The 22,867-nt window shown below is 34.0% G+C and overlaps 2 protein-coding genes across 3 annotated transcripts; both read right to left on the bottom strand.

Moving 5' to 3' along the window:
* Nucleotides 1–47: 47 nt before the first annotated feature.
* On the bottom strand, nucleotides 48–4,280 carry LOC138335887 (uncharacterized). Its single transcript, XM_069285067.1, has 4 exons — nucleotides 4,139–4,280; nucleotides 2,272–2,596; nucleotides 1,706–1,728; nucleotides 48–950 (listed from the first exon to the last, which is right to left on the bottom strand). The coding sequence occupies exons 2-4, from the start codon at nucleotides 2,561–2,563 to the stop codon at nucleotides 537–539; spliced, it is 729 nt and encodes a 242-aa protein (XP_069141168.1). The 5' UTR covers nucleotides 2,564–2,596; nucleotides 4,139–4,280; the 3' UTR covers nucleotides 48–536.
* Nucleotides 4,281–7,144: 2,864 nt separating this feature from the next.
* LOC138336652 (uncharacterized protein PF3D7_1120000-like) lies at nucleotides 7,145–13,948 on the bottom strand. Of its 2 annotated transcripts, none has more exons than XM_069286183.1 (7): nucleotides 13,747–13,948; nucleotides 10,968–11,335; nucleotides 9,899–9,921; nucleotides 9,110–9,699; nucleotides 8,170–8,193; nucleotides 8,012–8,035; nucleotides 7,145–7,843 (listed from the first exon to the last, which is right to left on the bottom strand). In XM_069286183.1, exons 2-7 carry the CDS (start codon nucleotides 11,257–11,259, stop codon nucleotides 7,801–7,803), a joined length of 996 nt encoding a protein of 331 aa, XP_069142284.1. In that variant the 5' UTR covers nucleotides 11,260–11,335; nucleotides 13,747–13,948; the 3' UTR covers nucleotides 7,145–7,800. The 2 variants fall into 2 exon arrangements, with proteins under 2 accessions (XP_069142284.1, XP_069142283.1); XM_069286182.1 differs by lacking the exon at nucleotides 13,747–13,948 and adding an exon at nucleotides 11,620–11,731.
* Between the last annotated feature and the right edge of the window lie 8,919 nt (nucleotides 13,949–22,867).

Below are 22,867 nucleotides of genomic sequence, written 5' to 3' on the forward strand. Positions count from 1 at the left end.
CTCAGTGTAAAACTCCAATTTTTATTATCATAATGATTAAAGAAGAGACGTAAAATGCGTGTTTTAATTAATTCCTTTTATTTCCTTTTCCCCCTCGCCATCCAACTTCCATCTACCCATCTCCCCATCTCCTCCACCCCCAACCCTACAGTAAATTGGTAACTTATAAAACTAAGAGACGAATGCCATGGTGTTCAATGAAGACAATGGCATCTATCATTACCGTAATGAGAACCCCTTTTTACCCATACGTTTATAAACACTTTGTATATACACATTAGTGTTTGATATCAATCCTATTCATGTCTCATCATGTCTCAGCTATTAATTTCCTGAAAACAAATATTCAAATACAAAGAAATTTATGTTTTCTGTTTGTTGTTGCGATGTTCATATAATATATTGTGTATAATTAATGATTTCTTGATTTTCACGACATATCTTACATATTTTATTTGTTTCATGTGCTATGTTGGGTTCAATCTCCTGATTTAAGTTGGTTGTGAACATTTTTTCTAACAAGTCTAAAGTACCTGTTAGGTTTGAACGCCACTGGCACCAGATGAAATATCTCGACTGCTCTTGTCGCCAGTTGATAAAACATCACTCACTTTCTGTTTTGTCCAGTCTAATTTGTCATTGACAGTTTTTATTTCTTTTTCTAATTCTTTAATTCTTTCCTGACTTTGAACCCTTTTAAGACGTTCTTTTCTTAGTTCATCTTGTAAGACTAACAGTTCAGATTCAAGTTGTTTTATTTTTTTCTCGTTCTCTTTCCGCTGTTCATCGCTTTGTTTCAGTTCTTCAACTGCTTTCAATATGTTCTCTGTGCGTTCCATTAATTCCATATGCTGCTGTTGTTGCTGTTGTTTTAGGTCAGCTTTCATTTCACTGAACTGTTTTGTAATAGCCTCAGATTCCAAAGTTTCCTTAGATTTTCCTGATGTTCTCTATTTAGAATCACAAAAAAAAACATTAGAAGGTATCGTCTAAACAGGAGACAACATACACCAGTATATGATACTTATAATTGTATTTGATTTAACAGCTTAATGTTATGTGTGTCATACTGTTTCATACTGACAAATCAATAAGAGTTTATTAGAGATAATACCTGGTCAGTGTTTTAGTATATTAGCTGTTTTTTAGGCGAGGATTAAGAAACACAAAATGCCACTTTTGTCTTTCTGACCCGAGTCAAAATACAACTTATATCTTATGACACTGACCATATATTATTTTTATCCTACAACATTACAAAAATGTGAAATATGAATTTTATGTTTATCAGTGTACCATTTATTGACATATTCGTATCACAATGTTCAACAAACATTTTCAACTTACAAATCAATAGGAGAATGTTGGAATCGGCGCACGTGAAAAAATACAACTGTTTTCCGTCAGTGCCGAATACAGCAAAATAATATGCGCATGGTGTATACCGACAATACCAATGCTGGTTGAAGGGTATTATTCCATACCCAAAGTCAACAACATTTTTAGAATAACAATACTCAAAAATCATAGTTTTTAATTTTACATCGACAAATTATAATTCTTTTGACAAAATGAATTATGGTAGTACAGGCAAAAATAATCACTGAACAGTTGTTTCGATTTAAATGATTTGATCAATGAAACAGGGAAATATGTAATTTGACCTATTTCACCTCAGTCATAAAGTAAAGACAGAGTTACTTACACTTGAACCATCGGCTTTTTCACCTGTGAAAGAATAAACCAGATAAAAATCAAAGGTCGCCAGTGTTGTCCATAAAACAGCAGTTTAATAGGTCTGATTATTAAGTGAGTTTGTCATATATATATAAACAGGCAAACATGCCACGCATGTAAATCATGCGTGGCAATTTTAATGTGATTTTTTCATGAATCACATGCGTAAATCATATGACTTTTTCACACGCATAATTTCCGCAAGGAAATTTCATGTCATTCTCATATGATTATCATGCGATACTTTACATGGGTGCTACACATGTGATACGCATGATTCACATATGTGGCTACACATGATTTACATATGTTGAAATTTACGCATGAGGCACATGCGTTTCTCGCATGATTCTCGTATGAATTTTACGCATGATATACGGGTGCTCTTAACAGATCAAACACGCATGAAATTTTCGCATGAAAATCATGCGTTTCACACATGTATTTCATGCGTGGCACTTTTGCCTGTGATAGTAACAAACATTATACACATTAACTTACAGCACAAACAGATCATTCAACTAGTTATCTTACCTTTGAGTATCTTAACTATGTAGTTATATCCTTTGGTTTCCAGTATCTTCAGGAACGAATCCCTGTGACTTTGTGGTCCTTGGAAAACTCTGTAAAGAATTTTTTCTGCTTTCATCGGTTCCGATATCTGCTCCTGTTGTATACTTAAGCTTTCGGGGATTTTAATAAGTGATTTCTCTATCATGCTGTCAATGATGTCTGCGACTCGTATCTCTTTCAATAATCCCCAGTTCTGTTCCATTACGGTTTTTGAAAGTTTGAAACCATTCTTTCTTTTACCTCCAGTCGCCATGTTATCACGAAAAGTTGATGGCACTATAGGCGGCTACAATTAATATATTTGTATTTATTTATGTATCTATTATACTGTTATCAGTAAATTAAGAAACTTATCAAATGATACCAATAATTAGCGGTTTTGATTTCTCGTATTTCACTTTCTGTGTATTCAGTCATACTGTAAATTTCAATGAGATTGAGGTCAAAGAAAATTTACGGTGTCAAAAATCAACATTATTTATATGGATAGCATTACATGATCCGTACATTTTAACTAGTCTAGAATGAAATTTCAAAACAAACGGCAAATTCTATATCATCTTTCATTAAAGTCCTAATTTGTTTGGCAGGAATGTTAATAATATATTCTGTAAGGATGTTTCTTTTTGGGTTTTCAAATAAACATTATCAGCATCTTTATCAAATTGCTGAATACAAGTTAATCTATTGTTTGTGGATTTTATTTATACAAGGATTTTAAGAAATTACCTATTTGGCATTTATTTTGGAAATATGTTTGTCTTCGCTTTAAACAGGCCCAAATTTTTACCATCTCAACCATTTTCTACTAATTATGACTGCGATAGCAGTTTTAGTTGTATGTTTACTGGGTTCATTATAATTGAAACATTTGGCATTAATGTGAGAAATCAATATTATTTTTGTAACATTGTAATTTAATCTGAGAACTTCTTTTTTATTCCAAACTATTGAAATATACATATTTAAGTTTGGAAAAAAATAAACATATGGGCCAGCATTTGTATTTTGACATTTTCCTCCTTAATATTAAAAATATTTTCATAGCTTTCACAATGAAAGTTTAAATTTTTGAGAAAAAAAACCTTCTGAAATGGTGTTTTTTCTAGCTATTTCACAGAAAGTACCGAAGAGATTTTTCTCAATTTTCATACATAGCTTCCTCTCGGAAAATATTTATGCTTATTGCATTATGTGGCCAATTCGTCAACAGGATGGCCGACAGGCAATCATCTTTGATTCTTGAAGTGCATTGCAGTTATTTTTCAGGAAGTACTGAAGGGAGTTTACTCAAAGTTCATATGTATATGGTCTACAAAAGTCATTGATTTTTTGGTATTTTCTAAGAAATATTGATAAAAACTGTGATACAAATCTCGACCATTTGAATCCGGATCATCCCCAAGATTTAATATGCATAACTAGGTGGATACCAATAGCCCCCAAACATATTAAAAGGAAAATGTATATACCATCGGATCCTACAGCTTTCCAACTTAGACTTCACCTCAGAAAAATGAAATGTTGATAACGGACAAAGGGAGGTTATCTTAACTGAATTTATGTGGAACGAAATAGTAAATGACTTTTACACAACTCAAAACAAATAACATAATTTATGATGTTTAAACTTTCACATTCTGTTAAAATAACTGAATGAAGTCTTTCATGAAATATTTGTCTCGTGGAACGATCAGTTGAAATACTAGTTATATACATACAGGCATAGATATTGTGTTTAAATGCGACCAGAGAAAATTTATACTGAAAACAAGTTATACTATTATCTAAGACAATCGTTTATATTATAAAATAGTAATACACCAACCTTGTGCAGTATAAGTCGCTGACAATGACGCCGAGAGAGAAATAAACAGAAAGTAGGACTCTGTTTGGCAACGAGGAAGTGAATTGAGTGACATAACACGACAGCTTACAAAGTAAGTCGATAACGATCATAATCGAATACACTTTTATATGTCAGGTAAAGACAGTGTGTATAACCGGTTGTGTATACCGATAGTTAACCACAAAAACCAAATTTAAATAGCCCTACTTACCTATTTAAATGTCTACGTTTTCGAAACTGTCAATTGTTTGTTCCATTAATGTACAAAACTAAAAGAATGAAAATAAACATGTTTTTTTTTTTATTCAGTCACTTTTCAAGAAAATTGAACCACAATTTTTCAAGAAATGGCATTTTAAGCACTAAAAATATTTAAGGATTAACCTCTTACTTTGCTTAGAGATGATAAACCCTATTGAGCACGAGGTAAATTGCGTAAACGCGATATGGGATAAATCACCTTAGGCCATCGATCGATAAAGATGTTTCTGACTTTATAAATCATGTTAGGCCCTCGATCGATATATATGTTTCTGACGTTATAAATCATCTTAGGCCATCGATCGATAAAGATGTTTCTGACGTTATAAATCATGTTAGGCCATCGATCGATATAGATGTTTCTGACGTTATAAATCATCTTAGGCCATCGATCGATATAGATGTTTCTGACGTTATAAATCATCTTAGGCCATCGATCGATATAGATGTTTCTGACGTTATAAATCATGTTAGGCCATCGATCGATGTAGATGTTTCTGACGTTATAACTCATCTAACTCATCTAAGGCTATCGATCAATAAAGATGTTTCTGACGTTATATATCATCTTAGGCCATCGATCGATATAGATGTTTCTGACGTTATAAATCATCTTAGGCCATCGATCGATATAGATGTTTCTGACGTTATAACTCATCTTAGGCCATCGATCAATAAAGATGTTTCTGACGTTATAAATCATCTTAGGCCATCGATCGATATAGATGTTTCTGACGTTATAACTCATCTTAGGCCATCGATCAATATAGGTGTTTCTGACGTTATAAATCATCTTAGGCCATCGATCGATATAGATGTTTTGACGTTATATCATGTTAGGCCATCGATCGATGTAGATGTTTCTGACGTTATAAATCATCTTAGGCCATCGATCGATATAGGTGGTTTCTGACGTTATAAATCATCTTAGGCCATCGATCAATATAGATGTTTCTGACGTTATAAATCATCTTAGGCCATCGATCAATATAGGTGTTTCTGACGTTATAAATCATCTTAGGCCATCGATCGATATAGATTTTTCTGACGTTATAACTCATTTTAGGCCATCGATCGATATAGGTGTTTCTGACGTTATAAATCATCTTAGGCCATCGATCGATATAGGTGTTTCTGACGTTATAAATCATCTTAGGCCATCGATCAATATAGATGTTTCTGACGTTATAAATCATCTTAGGCCATCGATCGATATAGGTGTTTCGGACGTTATAAATCATCTTAGGCCATCGATCAATATAGATGTTTCTGACGTTATAAATCATCTTAGGCCATCGATCAATATAGGTGTTTCTGACGTTATAAATCATCTTAGGCCATCGATCGATATAGGTGTTTCTGACGTTATAAATCATTTTAGGCTATCGATCATCGATCGATATAGATGTTTCTGACGTTATAAATCATCTTAGGCCATCGATCGATATAGATGTTTCTGACGTTATAAATCATCTTAGGCCATCGATCGATATAGATGTTTCTGACGTTATAAATCATCTTAGGCCATCGATCGATATAGATGTTTCTGACGTTATAAATCATCTTAGGCCATCGATCGATATAGATGTTTCTGACGTTATAAATCATGTTAGGCCATCGATCGATATAGATGTTTCTGACGTTATAAATCATCTTAGGCCATCGATCGATATAGATGTTTCTGACGTTATAAATCATCTTAGGCCATCGATCGATATAGATGTTTCTGACGTTATAAATCATCTTAGGCCATCGATCGATGTAGATGTTTCTGACGTTATAAATCATCTTAGGCCATCGATCGATATAGATGTTTCTGACGTTATAAATCATCTTAGGCCATCGATCGATATAGGTGTTTTCTGACGTTATAAATCATCTTAGGCCATCGATCAATAAAGATGTTTCTGACGTTATAAATCATGTTAGGCCATCGATCGATATAGATGTTTCTGACGTTATAAATCATCTTAGGCCATCGATCAATAAAGATGTTTCTGACGTTATAAATCATCTTAGGCCATCGATCGATATAGATGTTTCTGACGTTATAAATCATCTTAGGCCATCGATCAATAAAGATGTTTCTGACGTTATAAATCATGTTAGGCCATCGATCGATATAGGTGTTTCTGACGTTATAAATCATCTTAGGCCATCGATCAATAAAGATGTTTCTGACGTTATAAATCATGTTAGGCCATCGATCGATATAGGTGTTTCTGACGTTATAAATCATCTTAGGCCATCGATCAATAAAGATGTTTCTGACGTTATAAATCATGTTAGGCCATCGATCGATATAGATGTTTCTGACGTTATAACTCATCTTAGGCCATCGATCGATGTAGATGTTTCTAACGTTATAAATCATGTTAGGCCATCGATCGATATAGATGTTTCTGACGTTATAAATCATCTTAGGCCTCATCGATCGATATAGATGTTTCTGACGTTATAAATCATGTTAGGCCATCGATCGATATAGATGTTTCTGACGTTATAAATCATCTTAGGCCATCGATCGATATAGATGTTTCTGACGTTATAAATCATCTTAGGCCATCGATCGATATAGATGTTTCTGACGTTATAAATCATGTTAGGCCATCGATCGATATAGATGTTTCTGACGTTATAAATCAAAACAAGGATAACACTGTAGATTACAGATTTTATTGAATAATTAACATATTTATTATCTAAGACAATGATATAGTCACGAACATTTGATCCTTGAAACCTCTTTAAAATTCAATATTCTGTTGGAGTGTTTTTTAAACAAAATTGCGGTAAGTTTTTCACATAGGAAAAGTTTGATACGAATTTTCTTTTCTTTTGATGTTATCGCATAATGCTTAAACATAATTAAAACTAGAGCAACTCTATAACTTAATTTACCAACTGATGACAACATTCAGTATACACTCCAAATTGATCCTACATACAACATGCTTTTAATAATAAGTTCATAGGAGCAGTTTCCACACATTATTTTCACAAACGACATCCTTAAAGATAAACTACACTAAAAAGAACAATTTGCATTCAAATGCATTTATGTTTTGCTAGTGCAGAAAGATTTATCTTTCTTCTCTTATAAGCCACATGAATTCTAAGTGCATTTATGTATCTACATTTGCTTTAAACTAGAGACAAAAAACAAATTAATAACACCAACAAAACTTTTCCAAATTGTAAACAATAAGCAAAAAATGGAGTTACCAAAATTGTAAACAATAAGCAGAAAAAGTTTTACCAAACTGTAAACCTCATTGTCCATAAAGCGATCGCCGAGTTTCGCTCAGATATAATAGATATATCGTATATACAATGTTTATAGCTAACTTTCTGTGAAAGACTCTTCACTTTTTCTATGTTCACCTCCTGCGATTTCTCACATTCTCTAATGTCTGGGCTAATCTGTTTATGAAAACAAACATATTTCCATTAATATTTTTATAATGTATATCTGAATATAAATAATTTAAAAGTAAGTAATTTTAATCTTTCTTTTATCAAATGTATGTACTACTCAGATACTCTTCTCTTATATGATTTGATTTCTTAAAAAAGTACATATTAACTTACTTTGGATTCAAGGGAGTTGTAAACCTGGAAAACAAAAAATGTATATCTTATACAGTACCAATGATATCAAGTGCATGTTAAATACAGCATACTAATTATTGATACTCTAAAACATGGTTTATATTGTTGGACAAAATGGAAGAGTAATAAGTACTTACGGATTTTTTATCAACTTCGGGGCACTGAAATGAAAAAAAACATATTCGTATCATTATTTTAGCGGTAGGTTTAGTGTCCATACACCAGACTGATTAGAGGAAACAAATTCAGTGTAACATCATTGTATAATGAAATACATGAAATGATGGAAAAGATCCTAAAAATCAAAATATTTTTTCAAGGACTATCCTATAGGTAAGCGGAATACATATCTTTTCCGTCCATTACTATGGAATTTCACCCTTTTGAATTATTACGCTCGATTGCGATTAGTTTTATGATATACCGTACGTTCTATTTTTAGATACCTACCCGTTTTGTGGATATGAATCTAGTGAATCCCGAATGGAACACGCCATACCGGCCGAACCGAAACTGTACAGGCGTACCACTTATAAAGATATTTCATTAACAACGAAATGTTTTCGTTGTTGAAAACAAGACTGAGAATATTTCATCTTATGAAATTACATAGACTAATTATTTCAAATTATGCCGAAACTATTAATGTATTGCTTTTATATTGATTGTATCGGGAACTTAGAAAATACTTTCATATTCTATATTCGAAGGGTATCTGTCATATGTGCGCCGCCATCATGAGACTATTCCAAACGCGTTCTTTTAGGCGGTGCCGTATGTAAACACACGGATAGAGTCATTCCACATTATTCAGAATGAGTATTTCTGTCCGCGTGTTCATCCAAATGTTGTCAGTATAATGTGACTAGGTATTGTTTGCTTTTCGCTGTCTCCCCTACCACAAATCTATAAGATAACACTACATGTTTCAGTCGACGTCTGATTCCTGTCGTCAGGAAATACGTGTACTAAGAAGAGCATATCACCACTCTTTAAAGTTAATAAGTTGGAGGTAGCCTTCTATATTTACCTCAAAACACACTTATTGTAGTCAATATACTCAAACTTGATACGTACCTGTTCTGGTTTTGGGCGTTTTTGTCTTGCTTTATTTGGTTCCGCAGGTACAAATTTTCTGACTTTACTCTCTTCAATGAATCAGTATACTCTCGCTTAGCCTTGATTAATTCCGCTTTTAGTTCATCTCTCTGTCTCTGAATTTCTTGGATTTTATCGTGAGCATTTTTTGTTTCTTTCTTCATTTTTGCACGTTCCTGATCAAGCCTGTGTTGTGATTCTTTAAGTTGTGATTCCAGTTTTTCTATTCTGGCTTCAGTCTCTTTCTGCTGATCATCGCTTTGTTTTAATTTTGAGAATTCCGCTCTAATAATATCGGCATTGTGTCTCTGTAATTCCTGTGTTTGTCTTGCAATTTGTTCCGACTGATGCTGTTTCAGTAATTCGAATTGTTTCGTCATAGTGTCAGTTTGTTGTTGTTGAAGTTCAGCTTTCATTTCTTCCATGAACTGTTTTCTGGTGGCATTTTCTCTTTCGGAGTGAGTGGTGTCACTTAGTTGTCTGTGCATGTGGAAATGTCCACTGTCATTCCTACGCAGAGGTGTTCCGGATGTTTTAGGGCGACGGTCATCTAACGACGAATCCAACAGCTATGTAAACAAAAATGGGTGGAATTAAAAATACAAACTTGAGGCCCAAATATTTTATAACAGTGATGGAGAGTCAAGCATTGGCATAAACTAACGAAGTGAGCTAGAAGAAATCAGGTATGTGTTTCAAAGGAAGAGAATTATTATGGATATAAATTGAATCTATATCTTTGTTACAGCTATATTCAAGTTTACTTACGTTAGAAGCGTCTGCGGCTTGAGCTGTTAAATAGATAAAAATATATACAAATAATAACGTTGGCAATGATTTTAAACACTTTCTTTAACAATGAGACGACACTACGATGGCATCCATTCGAGTGCCACATCAAAATCTCATTCATAGCTTATAAATTTCCAATAAGTTACCATTAGCTCACACTGATTGGAATGGTACAGGTAATCACATTGACAATCACAGGTTACGTATTGCAGTTAACTTTACGATGGACACGTAAGTAAACAATTAATTATAGCGATATCAGTGGTAACATACAAATAGTTACATTTAAACATTTAAAAATGGAACACAATCCGGCATGTGTTATATTTAAGATCCATAATTTTAGCAGTTGCCGCTCTTCTCTCAGAATTATATTGTTCTTGATGTAGGCAATGAAGCATTGAACGTCTTTCAGTTGTCATTCATAGCCCAAATTGCATGAAGCGCGCTAGCTGTTAAAAATTGCCTCTGTTCAGTTGGCATTCATATAGGCTATGAATGACAGCTGAAAGACGTTCAATGTTTATGTTTACATTTGGTTACAGTCTTATAACGAAATCCCAACGGATTTTCATCTATAATGAATAAATATTTCGTTATCGTCAAGGATGGAACAGCCATTTTCCGTGATCGCTGACAATTGTGACGTAACAATTATAATGACGTCATGATAAGCGACTGCGGTTCATAGACTATATGAATGCAAACTGCGCTTGGTAAGGTTACATAGTGAGACTGCAGTGAAAATGTAAATATTCACACATAAAAGAGTAGACAATAATTGAAAAAAAATATGGATATAAATAATTCCCACATAGTGAACACTTTTAGAAGCACACATTATTGCACCAACCCAATCTTTGCACGAATGTATATACCAGATAGTCACTAATTATTTTTAATTGATTAATATTGTTTTAGCCATTTAAATTTAAAATTATATTGCTTATTAAATATTCTGGGAACACATCTGTACTCGCTTAAGATTAAATTCAAATGAGACTTAGCATTAACGGATATGAAATCTAAACAGTGTTAGTAGTACCTTCTTGTAGTGCCTCGACAATGAAATCATATCCATTGTTAACTAGAATGTCCATGAACTCGTCCAGTTGCTGTTGAGGTTTTCTAAAGATAAGATAGAGTAAAGCTTCCGCTTGCTGACTCTCGTTATCCTTCTTCAATATTTCTCGACTCGCATCAATAGTTATTAGGCATTTCTCTATCATAGTATCCAGAATGTCTCTAACATGGATCTGCTTCAGCAGTTTCCAGTTCTTCTGCATGACACTCGTTGTTATTTTCATTTCCGTCAGATCTTTTTGTTGACTCGCCATTTTGCTTTGGTTCTAAAATGTCTTTGGTCAATAGTTTCCTCCGAAATATAGACCTTTCTAAAGACTTACAATTACTCTGAAATGATCAATTATACATAATTATATCTCTTGTATGTCTAAGACAAATTTTACATTTGTAGGTTAAAACCAGTTTTCCATATACTTGTAATTTTTCCTTTTTAACTGATTAAGCTATTGACTTTTTAAATAGGTTGATAACAAAAATATGTTTAACCGTTAGAACCTTCACTAAACTGTTCCTCAAATTTACTTGCTCGTTACAAAATATTTAACAACAAGAAGTCAATATCTAAATTACAGACTTGGTAAGAACATATCAATTCTAAAGTTTATACCAACCTTTTACAATGTAATTATTCCATGTTATTAGCTGACTGTTAAGTCCTTTACTGTGCTAATTTTACATTCTTACCCATATACAATAATATATACCCCGGATTCAGTGTCATTAGTTGGATCGTAACCAGATACATTGTGAACTAATTATCGGTAGATATTAGGTTTTATTGCCCTGATAGCGATCTGTGATATGTACTCGGATTTATGCCATTGGCATTCATTAAACATTTACTTCATTTAACTGTTAAAATGTCGACCACGTGTTAATATGATAGCAGAGCAGATCTGTTATCGGTGTCTTTTATACTGATATGACAATGCAATAATCTGACATTGTAAATTAATAGTTCTATGTCATATTTGTGTCCTCTTCCTGTAAAGGTTCGCCGAACATGGCCCTATATCTCTGTATGTAGGAAATCCACAGTATATCCAGTTCAATCCCTGGCCTTGAGTAATTAGGTAATCAGATAGCATTGTAGCAAAGATCGTTAAAGACACTCCGGTAGTTTCAGTACATGGTCTTAATATTGAAAAGTCATACAAGGCATATCAAATTAAACCATAATAGATGGATAATTATACTTTAAGAGAAAACATTAATATAGAATAGTTTATTTATTTAAACATACATTTTACTTTATCTAATCTATTTTTATCGTTTACATAAGAGTAAGAATATAAAACTTGAAAAAAATATGGATCCAAAATAGTGATTCTTAAATCTGTGGCGCGGTTGAAATGAAGAATGTTAAAATAATTGTATAGCCTCAACCTTTCATGTGTGGAGTTGTATATGTGAAATAATTGGATAGCCCGACCCTTTCATATGTGGGGTTGTATATGTAAAATAATTTGATAGCCCCAATCTTTCATATTTGGTGTTGACTATGTGAAATGATTTGGTATCCCCAACCTTTCATGTGTGGGGTTGTATATGTGAAATAATTTAATAACCCCACCCTTTCATCTATGGAGTTTTATATGTTAAACATTTTATGTGTGGAGTTACATACATGAAATGATTTGTTAGCTACGATGGCCCATATCAGCCGACATGGCAACTGCTTTACTAAACTGTAGTTGTACACGCATTTCAGGTGATTGTCATGGCAACTGCTTTAGTAAAAAGCACTTTCCAACGAGTTTTGTCATTTTACTCATTTGGCAACTGCTTTACTAGAGTAACTGTTTTGTCATCCTTACGCGTGGCCTATACCAGCCGTATTGGCGAGTGTCTGGCTTTTGAGACAATTAACATTCCACGCCGATATCAAGCCGAGTTTGATGCCGTACAGGTGTGCTGATTAAATGACCTTTGAAACCAAAACGATTGTCATGACAATCACCACAAATGTGTGTACAACTACAGTTTAGTAAAGCAGTTGCCATGTCGGCTGATATGGGCCATCGTAGTTAGCCCCAGTCTTCACATATGGAGTTGTATACGTTAAATAATTTGAGATCCAAACTCTTTCATTAGTAAGCACCAACTAATAAGATTTGTGAACGCTTTTTTATATTTACATTTAAGACTTTGTTATCACTTCAAACACGATGCTACATGATATTCTAGACAAAGGTTTCCTATCCCCCCCAATTATGAAGGTATTTACAGTTGTTTGAAAGAACCAAAATGAAATAATATTTTCGAAAATGCCAATTATATTTCAAACAAGCTTATATATTGTAAAGTTTTGGCATTATTTCTGGAATAGAAGAATATGCAAACAAGGACCATTCGACCTGCATATATACATATAGATACATTTACAATTGATATTTCCTGATCACGAATAATGTCCAATGCGTTATCACTAGTGTCATATGACTTTATACAATTATTGCCCTGGCGGTAGGGAGACATGACGCTTTGTTTACCCAAGGCATGTCATATTTCCAGAGGACGTAGCCCTCGGGAAATATGACATGCCGCGGGTAAACTAAGCGTCACGTCTCCCTACCGCCAGGGCAATAAATTGTTTATTATACCGAACAAAGTTTTTCTCGCGCTAGAATACAAGTCTAACGTAATGGCTACGTAGACTTTTTAAGTTTTTTGCCCAAAACACCGTTGCCGTGTTGGGCAAACGTTACAGTTATTGGTAAATAAGAAGTTAGACCTACCGTATCTTTCAGCCCAAATCAATTCCCTTTAGCATGTTAAACTGTACATCGAGTGTAATTGTGTTATTTTTATCATAAGAATATTACTTGTTTCGTCGGTCAAAGACAGACGGAAGCGTCGTCTGCCATCCATTTTGTTTGTTATCGGAATACCTCGGAGAGTTCCGTTACACGAACGACAACTCTTGCTAAACGTACGAGGGGCTCCTTATGGGGGAAACATGATTTTTGAATAATGTCCCCTGAGTTATCACTAGTGTCATATGACTTTATGTATAATGTCCACTGAGTTACCACTAGTGTCATATGACTTTATGTATAATGTCCACTGAGTTACCACTAGTGTCATATGACTTTATGTATAATGTCCACTGAGTTACCACTAGTGTCATATGACTTTATGTATAATGTCCTCTGTGTTACCATTAGTGTCATATGACTTTATGTATAATCTCCACTGAGTTACCACTAGTGTCATATGACTTTATGTATAATGTCCACTGAGTTATCACTAGTGTCATATGACTTTATGTATAATGTCCACTGAGTTACCACTAGTGTCATATGACTTTATGTATAATCTCCCCTGAGTTATCACTAGTGTCATATGACTTTATGTATAATGTCCACTGAGTTACCACTAGTGTCATATGACTTTATGTATAATCTCCACTGAGTTACCACTAGTGTCATATGACTTTATGTATAATGTCCACTGAGTTATCACTAGTGTCATATGACTTTATGTATAATCTCCACTGAGTTACCACTAGTGTCATATGACTTTAGTGTATAATGTCCACTGTGTTACCACTAGTGTCATATGACTTTATGTATAATGTCCACTGTGTTACCACTAGTGTCATATGACTTTATGTATAATGTCCACTGAGTTACCACTAGTGTCATATGACTTTATGTATAATGTCCACTGAGTTACCACTAGTGTCATATGACTTTATGTATAATGTCCACTGTGTTACCACTAGTGTCATATGACTTTATGTATAATGTCCACTGAGTTACCACTAGTGTCATATGACTTTATGTATAATGTCCACTGAGTTACCACTAGTGTCATATGACTTTATGTATAATCACTAGTGCATATGATTTATGTCCACTGAGTTACCACTAGTGTCATATGACTTTATGTATAATGTCCACTGAGTTACCACTAGTGTCATATGACTTTATGTATAATGTCCACTGAGTTACCACTAGTGTCATATGACTTTATGTATAATCTCCACTGAGTTACCACTAGTGTCATATGACTTTATGTATAATCTCCACTGAGTTACCACTAGTGTCATATGACTTTATGTATAATCTCCACTGAGTTACCACTAGTGTCATATGACTTTATGTATAATCTCCACTGAGTTACCACTAGTGTCATATGACTTTATGTATAATGTCCACTGAGTTACCACTAGTGTCATATGACTTTATGTATAATCTCCACTGAGTTACCACTAGTGTCATATGACTTTATGTATAATCTCCACTGAGTTACCACTAGTGTCATATGACTTTATGTATAATGTCCACTGAGTTACCACTAGTGTCATATGACTTTATGTATAATCTCCACTGAGTTACCACTAGTGTCATATGACTTTATGTATAATCTCCACTGAGTTACCACTAGTGTCATATGACTTTATGTATAATCTCCACTGAGTTACCACTAGTGTCATATGACTTTATGTATAATCTCCACTGAGTTACCACTAGTGTCATATGACTTTATGTATAATGTCCACTGAGTTACCACTAGTGTCATATGACTTTATGTATAATGTCCTCTGTGTTACCACTAGTGTCATATGACTTTATGTATAATGTCCTCTGTGTTACCACTAGTGTCATATGACTTTATGTATAATCTCCACTGAGTTACCACTAGTGTCATATGACTTTATGTATAATCTCCACTGAGTTACCACTAGTGTCATATGACTTTATGTATAATTCCACTGAGTTACCACTAGTGTCATATGACTTTATGTATAATGTCCACTGAGTTACCACTAGTGTCATATGACTTTATGTATAATCTCCACTGAGTTACCACTAGTGTCATATGACTTTATGTATAATGTCCACTGAGTTACCACTAGTGTCATATGACTTTATGTATAATCTCCACTGAGTTACCACTAGTGTCATATGACTTTATGTATAATCTCCACTGAGTTACCACTAGTGTCATATGACTTTATGTATAATTCCACTGGTTACACTAGTGTCATATGACTTTATGTATAATCTCCACTGAGTTACCACTAGTGTCATATGACTTTATGTATAATGTCCACTGAGTTACCACTAGTGTCATATGACTTTATGTATAATGTCCACTGAGTTACCACTAGTGTCATATGACTTTATGTATAATCTCCACTGAGTTACCACTAGTGTCATATGACTTTATGTATAATTCCACTGAGTTACCACTAGTGTCATATGACTTTATGTATAATCTCCACTGAGTTACCACTAGTGTCATATGACTTTATGTATAATGTCCACTGAGTTACCACTAGTGTCATATGACTTTATGTATAATGTCCTCTGTGTTACCACTAGTGTCATATGACTTTATGTATAATGTCCTCTGTGTTACCACTAGTGTCATATGACTTTATGTATAATCTCCACTGAGTTACCACTAGTGTCATATGACTTTATGTATAATCTCCACTGAGTTACCACTAGTGTCATATGACTTTATGTATAATCTCCACTGAGTTACCACTAGTGTCATATGACTTTATGTATAATCTCCACTGAGTTACCACTAGTGTCATATGACTTTATGTATAATTCCACTGAGTTACACTAGTGTCATATGACTTTATGTATAATCTCCACTGAGTTACCACTAGTGTCATATGACTTTATGTATAATGTCCACTGAGTTACCACTAGTGTCATATGACTTTATGTATAATCTCCACTGAGTTACCACTAGTGTCATATGACTTTATGTATAATGTCCACTGAGTTATCACTAGTGTCATATGACTTTATGTATAATCTCCACTGAGTTACCACTAGTGTCATATGACTTTATGTATAATGTCCACTGAGTTACCACTAGTGTCATATGACTTTATGTATAATCTCCACTGAGTTACCACTAGTGTCATATGACTTTATGTATAATCTCCACTGAGTTACCACTAGTGTCATATGACTTTATGTATAATGTCCACTGAGTTATCACTAGTGTCATATGACTTTATGTATAATGTCCACTGAGTTACCACTAGTGTCATATGACTTTATGTATAATGTCCACTGAGTTACCACTAGTGTCATATGACTTTATGTATAATCTCCACTGAGTTACCACTAGTGTCATATGACTTTATGTATAATGTCCACTGAGTTATCACTAGTGTCATATGACTTTATGTATAATCTCCACTGAGTTACCACTAGTGTCATATGACTTTATGTATAATCTCCACTGAGTTACCACTAGTGTCATATGACTTTATGTATAATGTCCTCTGTGTTACCACTAGTGTCATATGACTTTATGTATAATGTCCTCTGTGTTACCACTAGTGTCATATGACTTTATGTATAATGTCCACTGAGTTACCACTAGTGTCATATGACTTTATGTATAATGTCCACTGAGTTATCACTAGTGTCATATGACTTTATGTATAATCTCCACTGAGTTATCACTAGTGTCATATGACTTTATGTATAATCTCCACTGAGTTACCACTAGTGTCATATGACTTTATGTATAATGTCCACTGAGTTACCACTAGTGTCATATGACTTTATGTATAATGTCCACTGAGTTACCACTAGTGTCATATGACTTTATGTATAATGTCCACTGAGTTACCACTAGTGTCATATGACTTTATGTATAATGTCCTCCACTAGTGTCATATGACTTTATGATAATTCCACTGAGTTACCACTAGTGTCATATGACTTTATGTATAATGTCCACTGAGTTACCACTAGTGTCATATGACTTTATGTAAATGATACTCCACTGAGTTACCACTAGTGTCATATGACTTTATGTATAATGTCCACTGAGTTACCACTAGTGTCATATGACTTTATGTATAATGTCCACTGAGTTACCACTAGTGTCATATGACTTTATGTATAATGTCCACTGAGTTACCACTAGTGTCATATGACTTTATGTATAATGTCCACTGAGTTACCACTAGTGTCATATGACTTTATGTATAATGTCCACTGAGTTACCACTAGTGTCATATGACTTTATGTATAATGTCCACTGAGTTACCACTAGTGTCATATGACTTTATGTATAATGTCCACTGAGTTACCACTAGTGTCATATGACTTTATGTATAATGTCCACTGAGTTACCACTAGTGTCATATGACTTTATGTATAATCTCCACTGAGTTACCACTAGTGTCATATGACTTTATGTATAATGTCCACTGAGTTACACTAGTGTCATATGACTTTATGTATAATTCCACTGAGTTACACTAGTGTCATATGACTTTATGTATAATGTCCACTGAGTTACCACTAGTGTCATATGACTTTATGTATAATCTCCACTGAGTTACCACTAGTGTCATATGACTTTATGTATAATCTCCACTGAGTTACCACTAGTGTCATATGACTTTATGTATAATGTCCACTGAGTTACCACTAGTGTCATATGACTTTATGTATAATGTCCACTGAGTTACCACTAGTGTCATATGACTTTATGTATAATGTCCACTGTGTTACCACTAGTGTCATATGACTTTATGTATAATGTCCACTGAGTTACCACTAGTGTCATATGACTTTATGTATAATGTCCACTGAGTTACCACTAGTGTCATATGACTTTATGTATAATCTCCACTGAGTTACCACTAGTGTCATATGACTTTATGTATAATGTCCACTGAGTTATCACTAGTGTCATATGACTTTATGTATAATCTCCACTGAGTTACCACTAGTGTCATATGACTTTATGTATAATGTCCACTGAGTTACCACTAGTGTCATATGACTTTATGTATAATGTCCACTGAGTTACCACTAGTGTCATATGACTTTATGTATAATGTCCACTGAGTTACCACTAGTGTCATATGACTTTATGTATAATGTCCACTGAGTTACCACTAGTGTCATATGACTTTATGTATAATGTCCACTGAGTTACCACTAGTGTCATATGACTTTATGTATAATGTCCACTGAGTTACCACTAGTGTCATATGACTTTATGTATAATGTCCTCTGAGTTACCACTAGTGTCATATGACTTTATGTATAATCTCCACTGAGTTACCACTAGTGTCATATGACTTTATGTATAATCTCCACTGAGTTACCACTAGTGTCATATGACTTTATGTATAATGTCCACTGAGTTACCACTAGTGTCATATGACTTTATGTATATATGTCCACTGAGTTACCACTAGTGTCATATGACTTTATGTATAATGTCCCACTGAGTTACCACTAGTGTCATATGACTTTATGTATAATGTCCACTGAGTTACCACTAGTGTCATATGACTTTATGTATATAATGTCCACTGATGTTAACCACTAGTGTCATATGACTTTATGTATAATCTCCACTGAGTTACCACTAGTGTCATATGACTTTATGTATAATGTCCACTGAGTTACCACTAGTGTCATATGACTTTATGTATAATCTCCACTGAGTTACCACTAGTGTCATATGACTTTATGTATAATCTCCACTGAGTTACCACTAGTGTCATATGACTTTATGTATAATGTCCACTGAGTTACCACTAGTGTCATATGACTTTATGTATAATCTCCACTGAGTTACCACTAGTGTCATATGACTTTATGTATAATGTCCACTGAGTTACCACTAGTGTCATATGACTTTATGTATAATGTCCACTGAGTTACCACTAGTGTCATATGACTTTATGTATAATCTCCACTGAGTTACCACTAGTGTCATATGACTTTATGTATAATGTCCACTGAGTTACCACTAGTGTCATATGACTTTATGTATAATCTCCACTGAGTTACCACTAGTGTCATATGACCTTTATGTATAATGTCCACTGAGTTACCACTAGTGTCATATGACTTTATGTATAATCTCCACTGAGTTACCACTAGTGTCATATGACTTTATGTATAATGTCCACTGAGTTACCACTAGTGTCATATGACTTTATGTATAATCTCCACTGAGTTACCACTAGTGTCATATGACTTTATGTATAATGTCCTCTGTGTTACCACTAGTGTCATATGACTTTATGTATAATGTCCTCTGTGTTACCACTAGTGTCATATGACTTTATGTATAATCTCCACTGAGTTACCACTAGTGTCATATGACTTTATGTATAATCTCCACTGAGTTACCACTAGTGTCATATGACTTTATGTATAATGTCCACTGAGTTACCACTAGTGTCATATGACTTTATGTATAATCTCCACTGAGTTACCACTAGTTACCATATGACTTTATGTATAATGTCCACTGAGTTACCACTAGTGTCATATGACTTTATGTATAATTCCACTGAGTTACCACTAGTGTCATATGACTTTATGTATAATCTCCACTGAGTTACCACTAGTGTCATATGACTTTATGTATAACTCCACTGATGTTACCACTAGTGTCATATGACTTTATGTATAATCTCCACTGAGTTACCACTAGTGTCATATGACTTTATGTATAATCTCCACTGAGTTACCACTAGTGTCATATGACTTTATGTATAATGTCCACTGAGTTATACCACTAGTGTCATATGACTTTATGTATAATCTCCACTGAGTTACCACTAGTGTCATATGACTTTATGTATAATGTCCACTGAGTTACCACTAGTGTCATATGACTTTATGTATAATTCCACTGAGTTACCACTAGTGTCATATGACTTTATGTATAATCTCCACTGAGTTACCACTAGTGTCATATGACTTTATGTATAATCTCCACTGAGTTACCACTAGTGTCATATGACTTTATGTATAATGTCCACTGAGTTACCACTAGTGTCATATGACTTTATGTATAATCTCCACTGAGTTACCACTAGTGTCATATGACTTTATGTATAAATGTCCACTGAGTTACCACTAGTGTCATATGACTTTATGTATAATGTCCACTGAGTTACCACTAGTGTCATATGACTTTATGTATAATGTCCTCTGTGTTACCACTAGTGTCATATGACTTTATGTATAATCTCCACTGAGTTACCACTAGTGTCATATGACTTTATGTATAATGTCCACTGAGTTACCACTAGTGTCATATGACTTTATGTATAATGTCCACTGAGTTACCACTAGTGTCATATGACTTTATGTATAATGTCCTCTGTGTTACCACTAGTGTCATATGACTTTATGTATAATGTCCTCTGTGTTACCACTAGTGTCATATGACTTTATGTATAATGTCCACTGAGTTACCACTAGTGTCATATGACTTTATGTATAATGTCCACTGAGTTACCACTAGTGTCATATGACTTTATGTATAATCTCCACTGGTTACAGTGTCATATGACTTATGTATAATTCCACTGAGTTACCACTAGTGTCATATGACTTTATGTATAATCTCCACTGAGTTACCACTAGTGTCATATGACTTTATGTATAATGTCCACTGAGTTACCACTAGTGTCATATGACTTTATGTATAATGTCCACTGAGTTATCACTAGTGTCATATGACTTTATGTATAATCTCCACTGAGTTACCACTAGTGTCATATGACTTTATGTATAATCTCCACTGAGTTACCACTAGTGTCATATGACTTTATGTATAATGTCCACTGAGTTACCACTAGTGTCATATGACTTTATGTATAATGTCCACTGAGTTTTCATTAGTGGCATATGACTTTATGTATAATGTCCACTGAGTTTTCATTAGTGGCATATGACTTTATGTATAATGTCCACTGAGTTATCACTAGTGTCATATGACTTTATGTATAATCTCCACTGAGTTACCACTAGTGTCATATGACTTTATGTATAATGTCCACTGAGTTACCACTAGTGTCATATGACTTTATGTATAATGTCCACTGAGTTACCACTAGTGTCATATGACTTTATGTATAATGTCCACTGAGTTACCACTAGTGTCATATGACTTTATGTATAATCTCCACTGAGTTACCACTAGTGTCATATGACTTTATGTATAATTCATGAGTTCCACTACTGAATGTTACACTGAAGTGTCATATGACTAGTGGTTCACTAGTGTCATATGACTTTATGTATAATTCCACTGAGTTACCACTAGTGTCATATGACTTTATGTATAATGTCCACTGAGTTACCACTAGTGTCATATGACTTTATGTATAATGTCCACTGAGTTACCACTAGTGTCATATGACTTTATGTATAATGTCCACTGAGTTACCACTAGTGTCATATGACTTTATGTATAATCTCCACTGAGTTACCACTAGTGTCATATGACTTTATGTATAATCTCCACTGAGTTACCACTAGTGTCATATGACTTTATGTATAATCTCCACTGAGTTACCACTAGTGTCATATGACTTTATGTATAATGTCCACTGAGTTACCACTAGTGTCATATGACTTTATGTATAATGTCCACTGAGTTACCACTAGTGTCATATGACTTTATGTATAATGTCCACTGAGTTACCACTAGTGTCATATGACTTTATGTATAATCTCCACTGAGTTACCACTAGTGTCATATGACTTTATGTATAATGTCCACTGAGTTACCACTAGTGTCATATGACTTTATGTATAATCTCCACTGAGTTACCACTAGTGTCATATGACTTTATGTATAATGTCCACTGAGTTACCACTAGTGTCATATGACTTTATGTATAATGTCCACTGAGTTACCACTAGTGTCATATGACTTTATGTATAATCTCCACTGAGTTACCACTAGTGTCATATGACTTTATGTATAATGTCCACTGAGTTACCACTAGTGTCATATGACTTTATGTATAATCTCCACTGAGTTACCACTAGTGTCATATGACTTTATGTATAATGTCCACTGAGTTACCACTAGTGTCAT

The sequence above is a fragment of the Argopecten irradians genome, chromosome 12, assembly GCF_041381155.1.
Source record: "Argopecten irradians isolate NY chromosome 12, Ai_NY, whole genome shotgun sequence".
Classification (NCBI taxonomy): domain Eukaryota; kingdom Metazoa; phylum Mollusca; class Bivalvia; order Pectinida; family Pectinidae; genus Argopecten; species Argopecten irradians.

Excerpts from the sequence above, each read along its gene's own strand:
- LOC138335887 (XM_069285067.1), bottom strand. The coding sequence starts at position 2,563 with ATGGCGACTGGAGGTAAAAGAAAGAATGGTTTCAAACTTTCAAAAACC. Across the intron at positions 1,729-2,271 it reads CATAGTTAAGATACTCAAAG|GTGAAAAAGCCGATGGTTCA; the intron begins GTAAGATAACTA and ends ATTCTTTCACAG. Across the intron at positions 951-1,705 it reads AAAAAGCCGATGGTTCAAGT|AGAACATCAGGAAAATCTAA; the intron begins GTAAGTAACTCT and ends GATTCTAAATAG.
- LOC138336652 (XM_069286183.1), bottom strand. The coding sequence starts at position 11,259 with ATGGCGAGTCAACAAAAAGATCTGACGGAAATGAAAATAACAACGAGT. Across the intron at positions 9,922-10,967 it reads TGTCGAGGCACTACAAGAAG|CTCAAGCCGCAGACGCTTCT; the intron begins GTACTACTAACA and ends TCTATTTAACAG. Across the intron at positions 7,844-8,011 it reads ACAACTCCCTTGAATCCAAA|ATTAGCCCAGACATTAGAGA; the intron begins GTAAGTTAATAT and ends TTTCATAAACAG.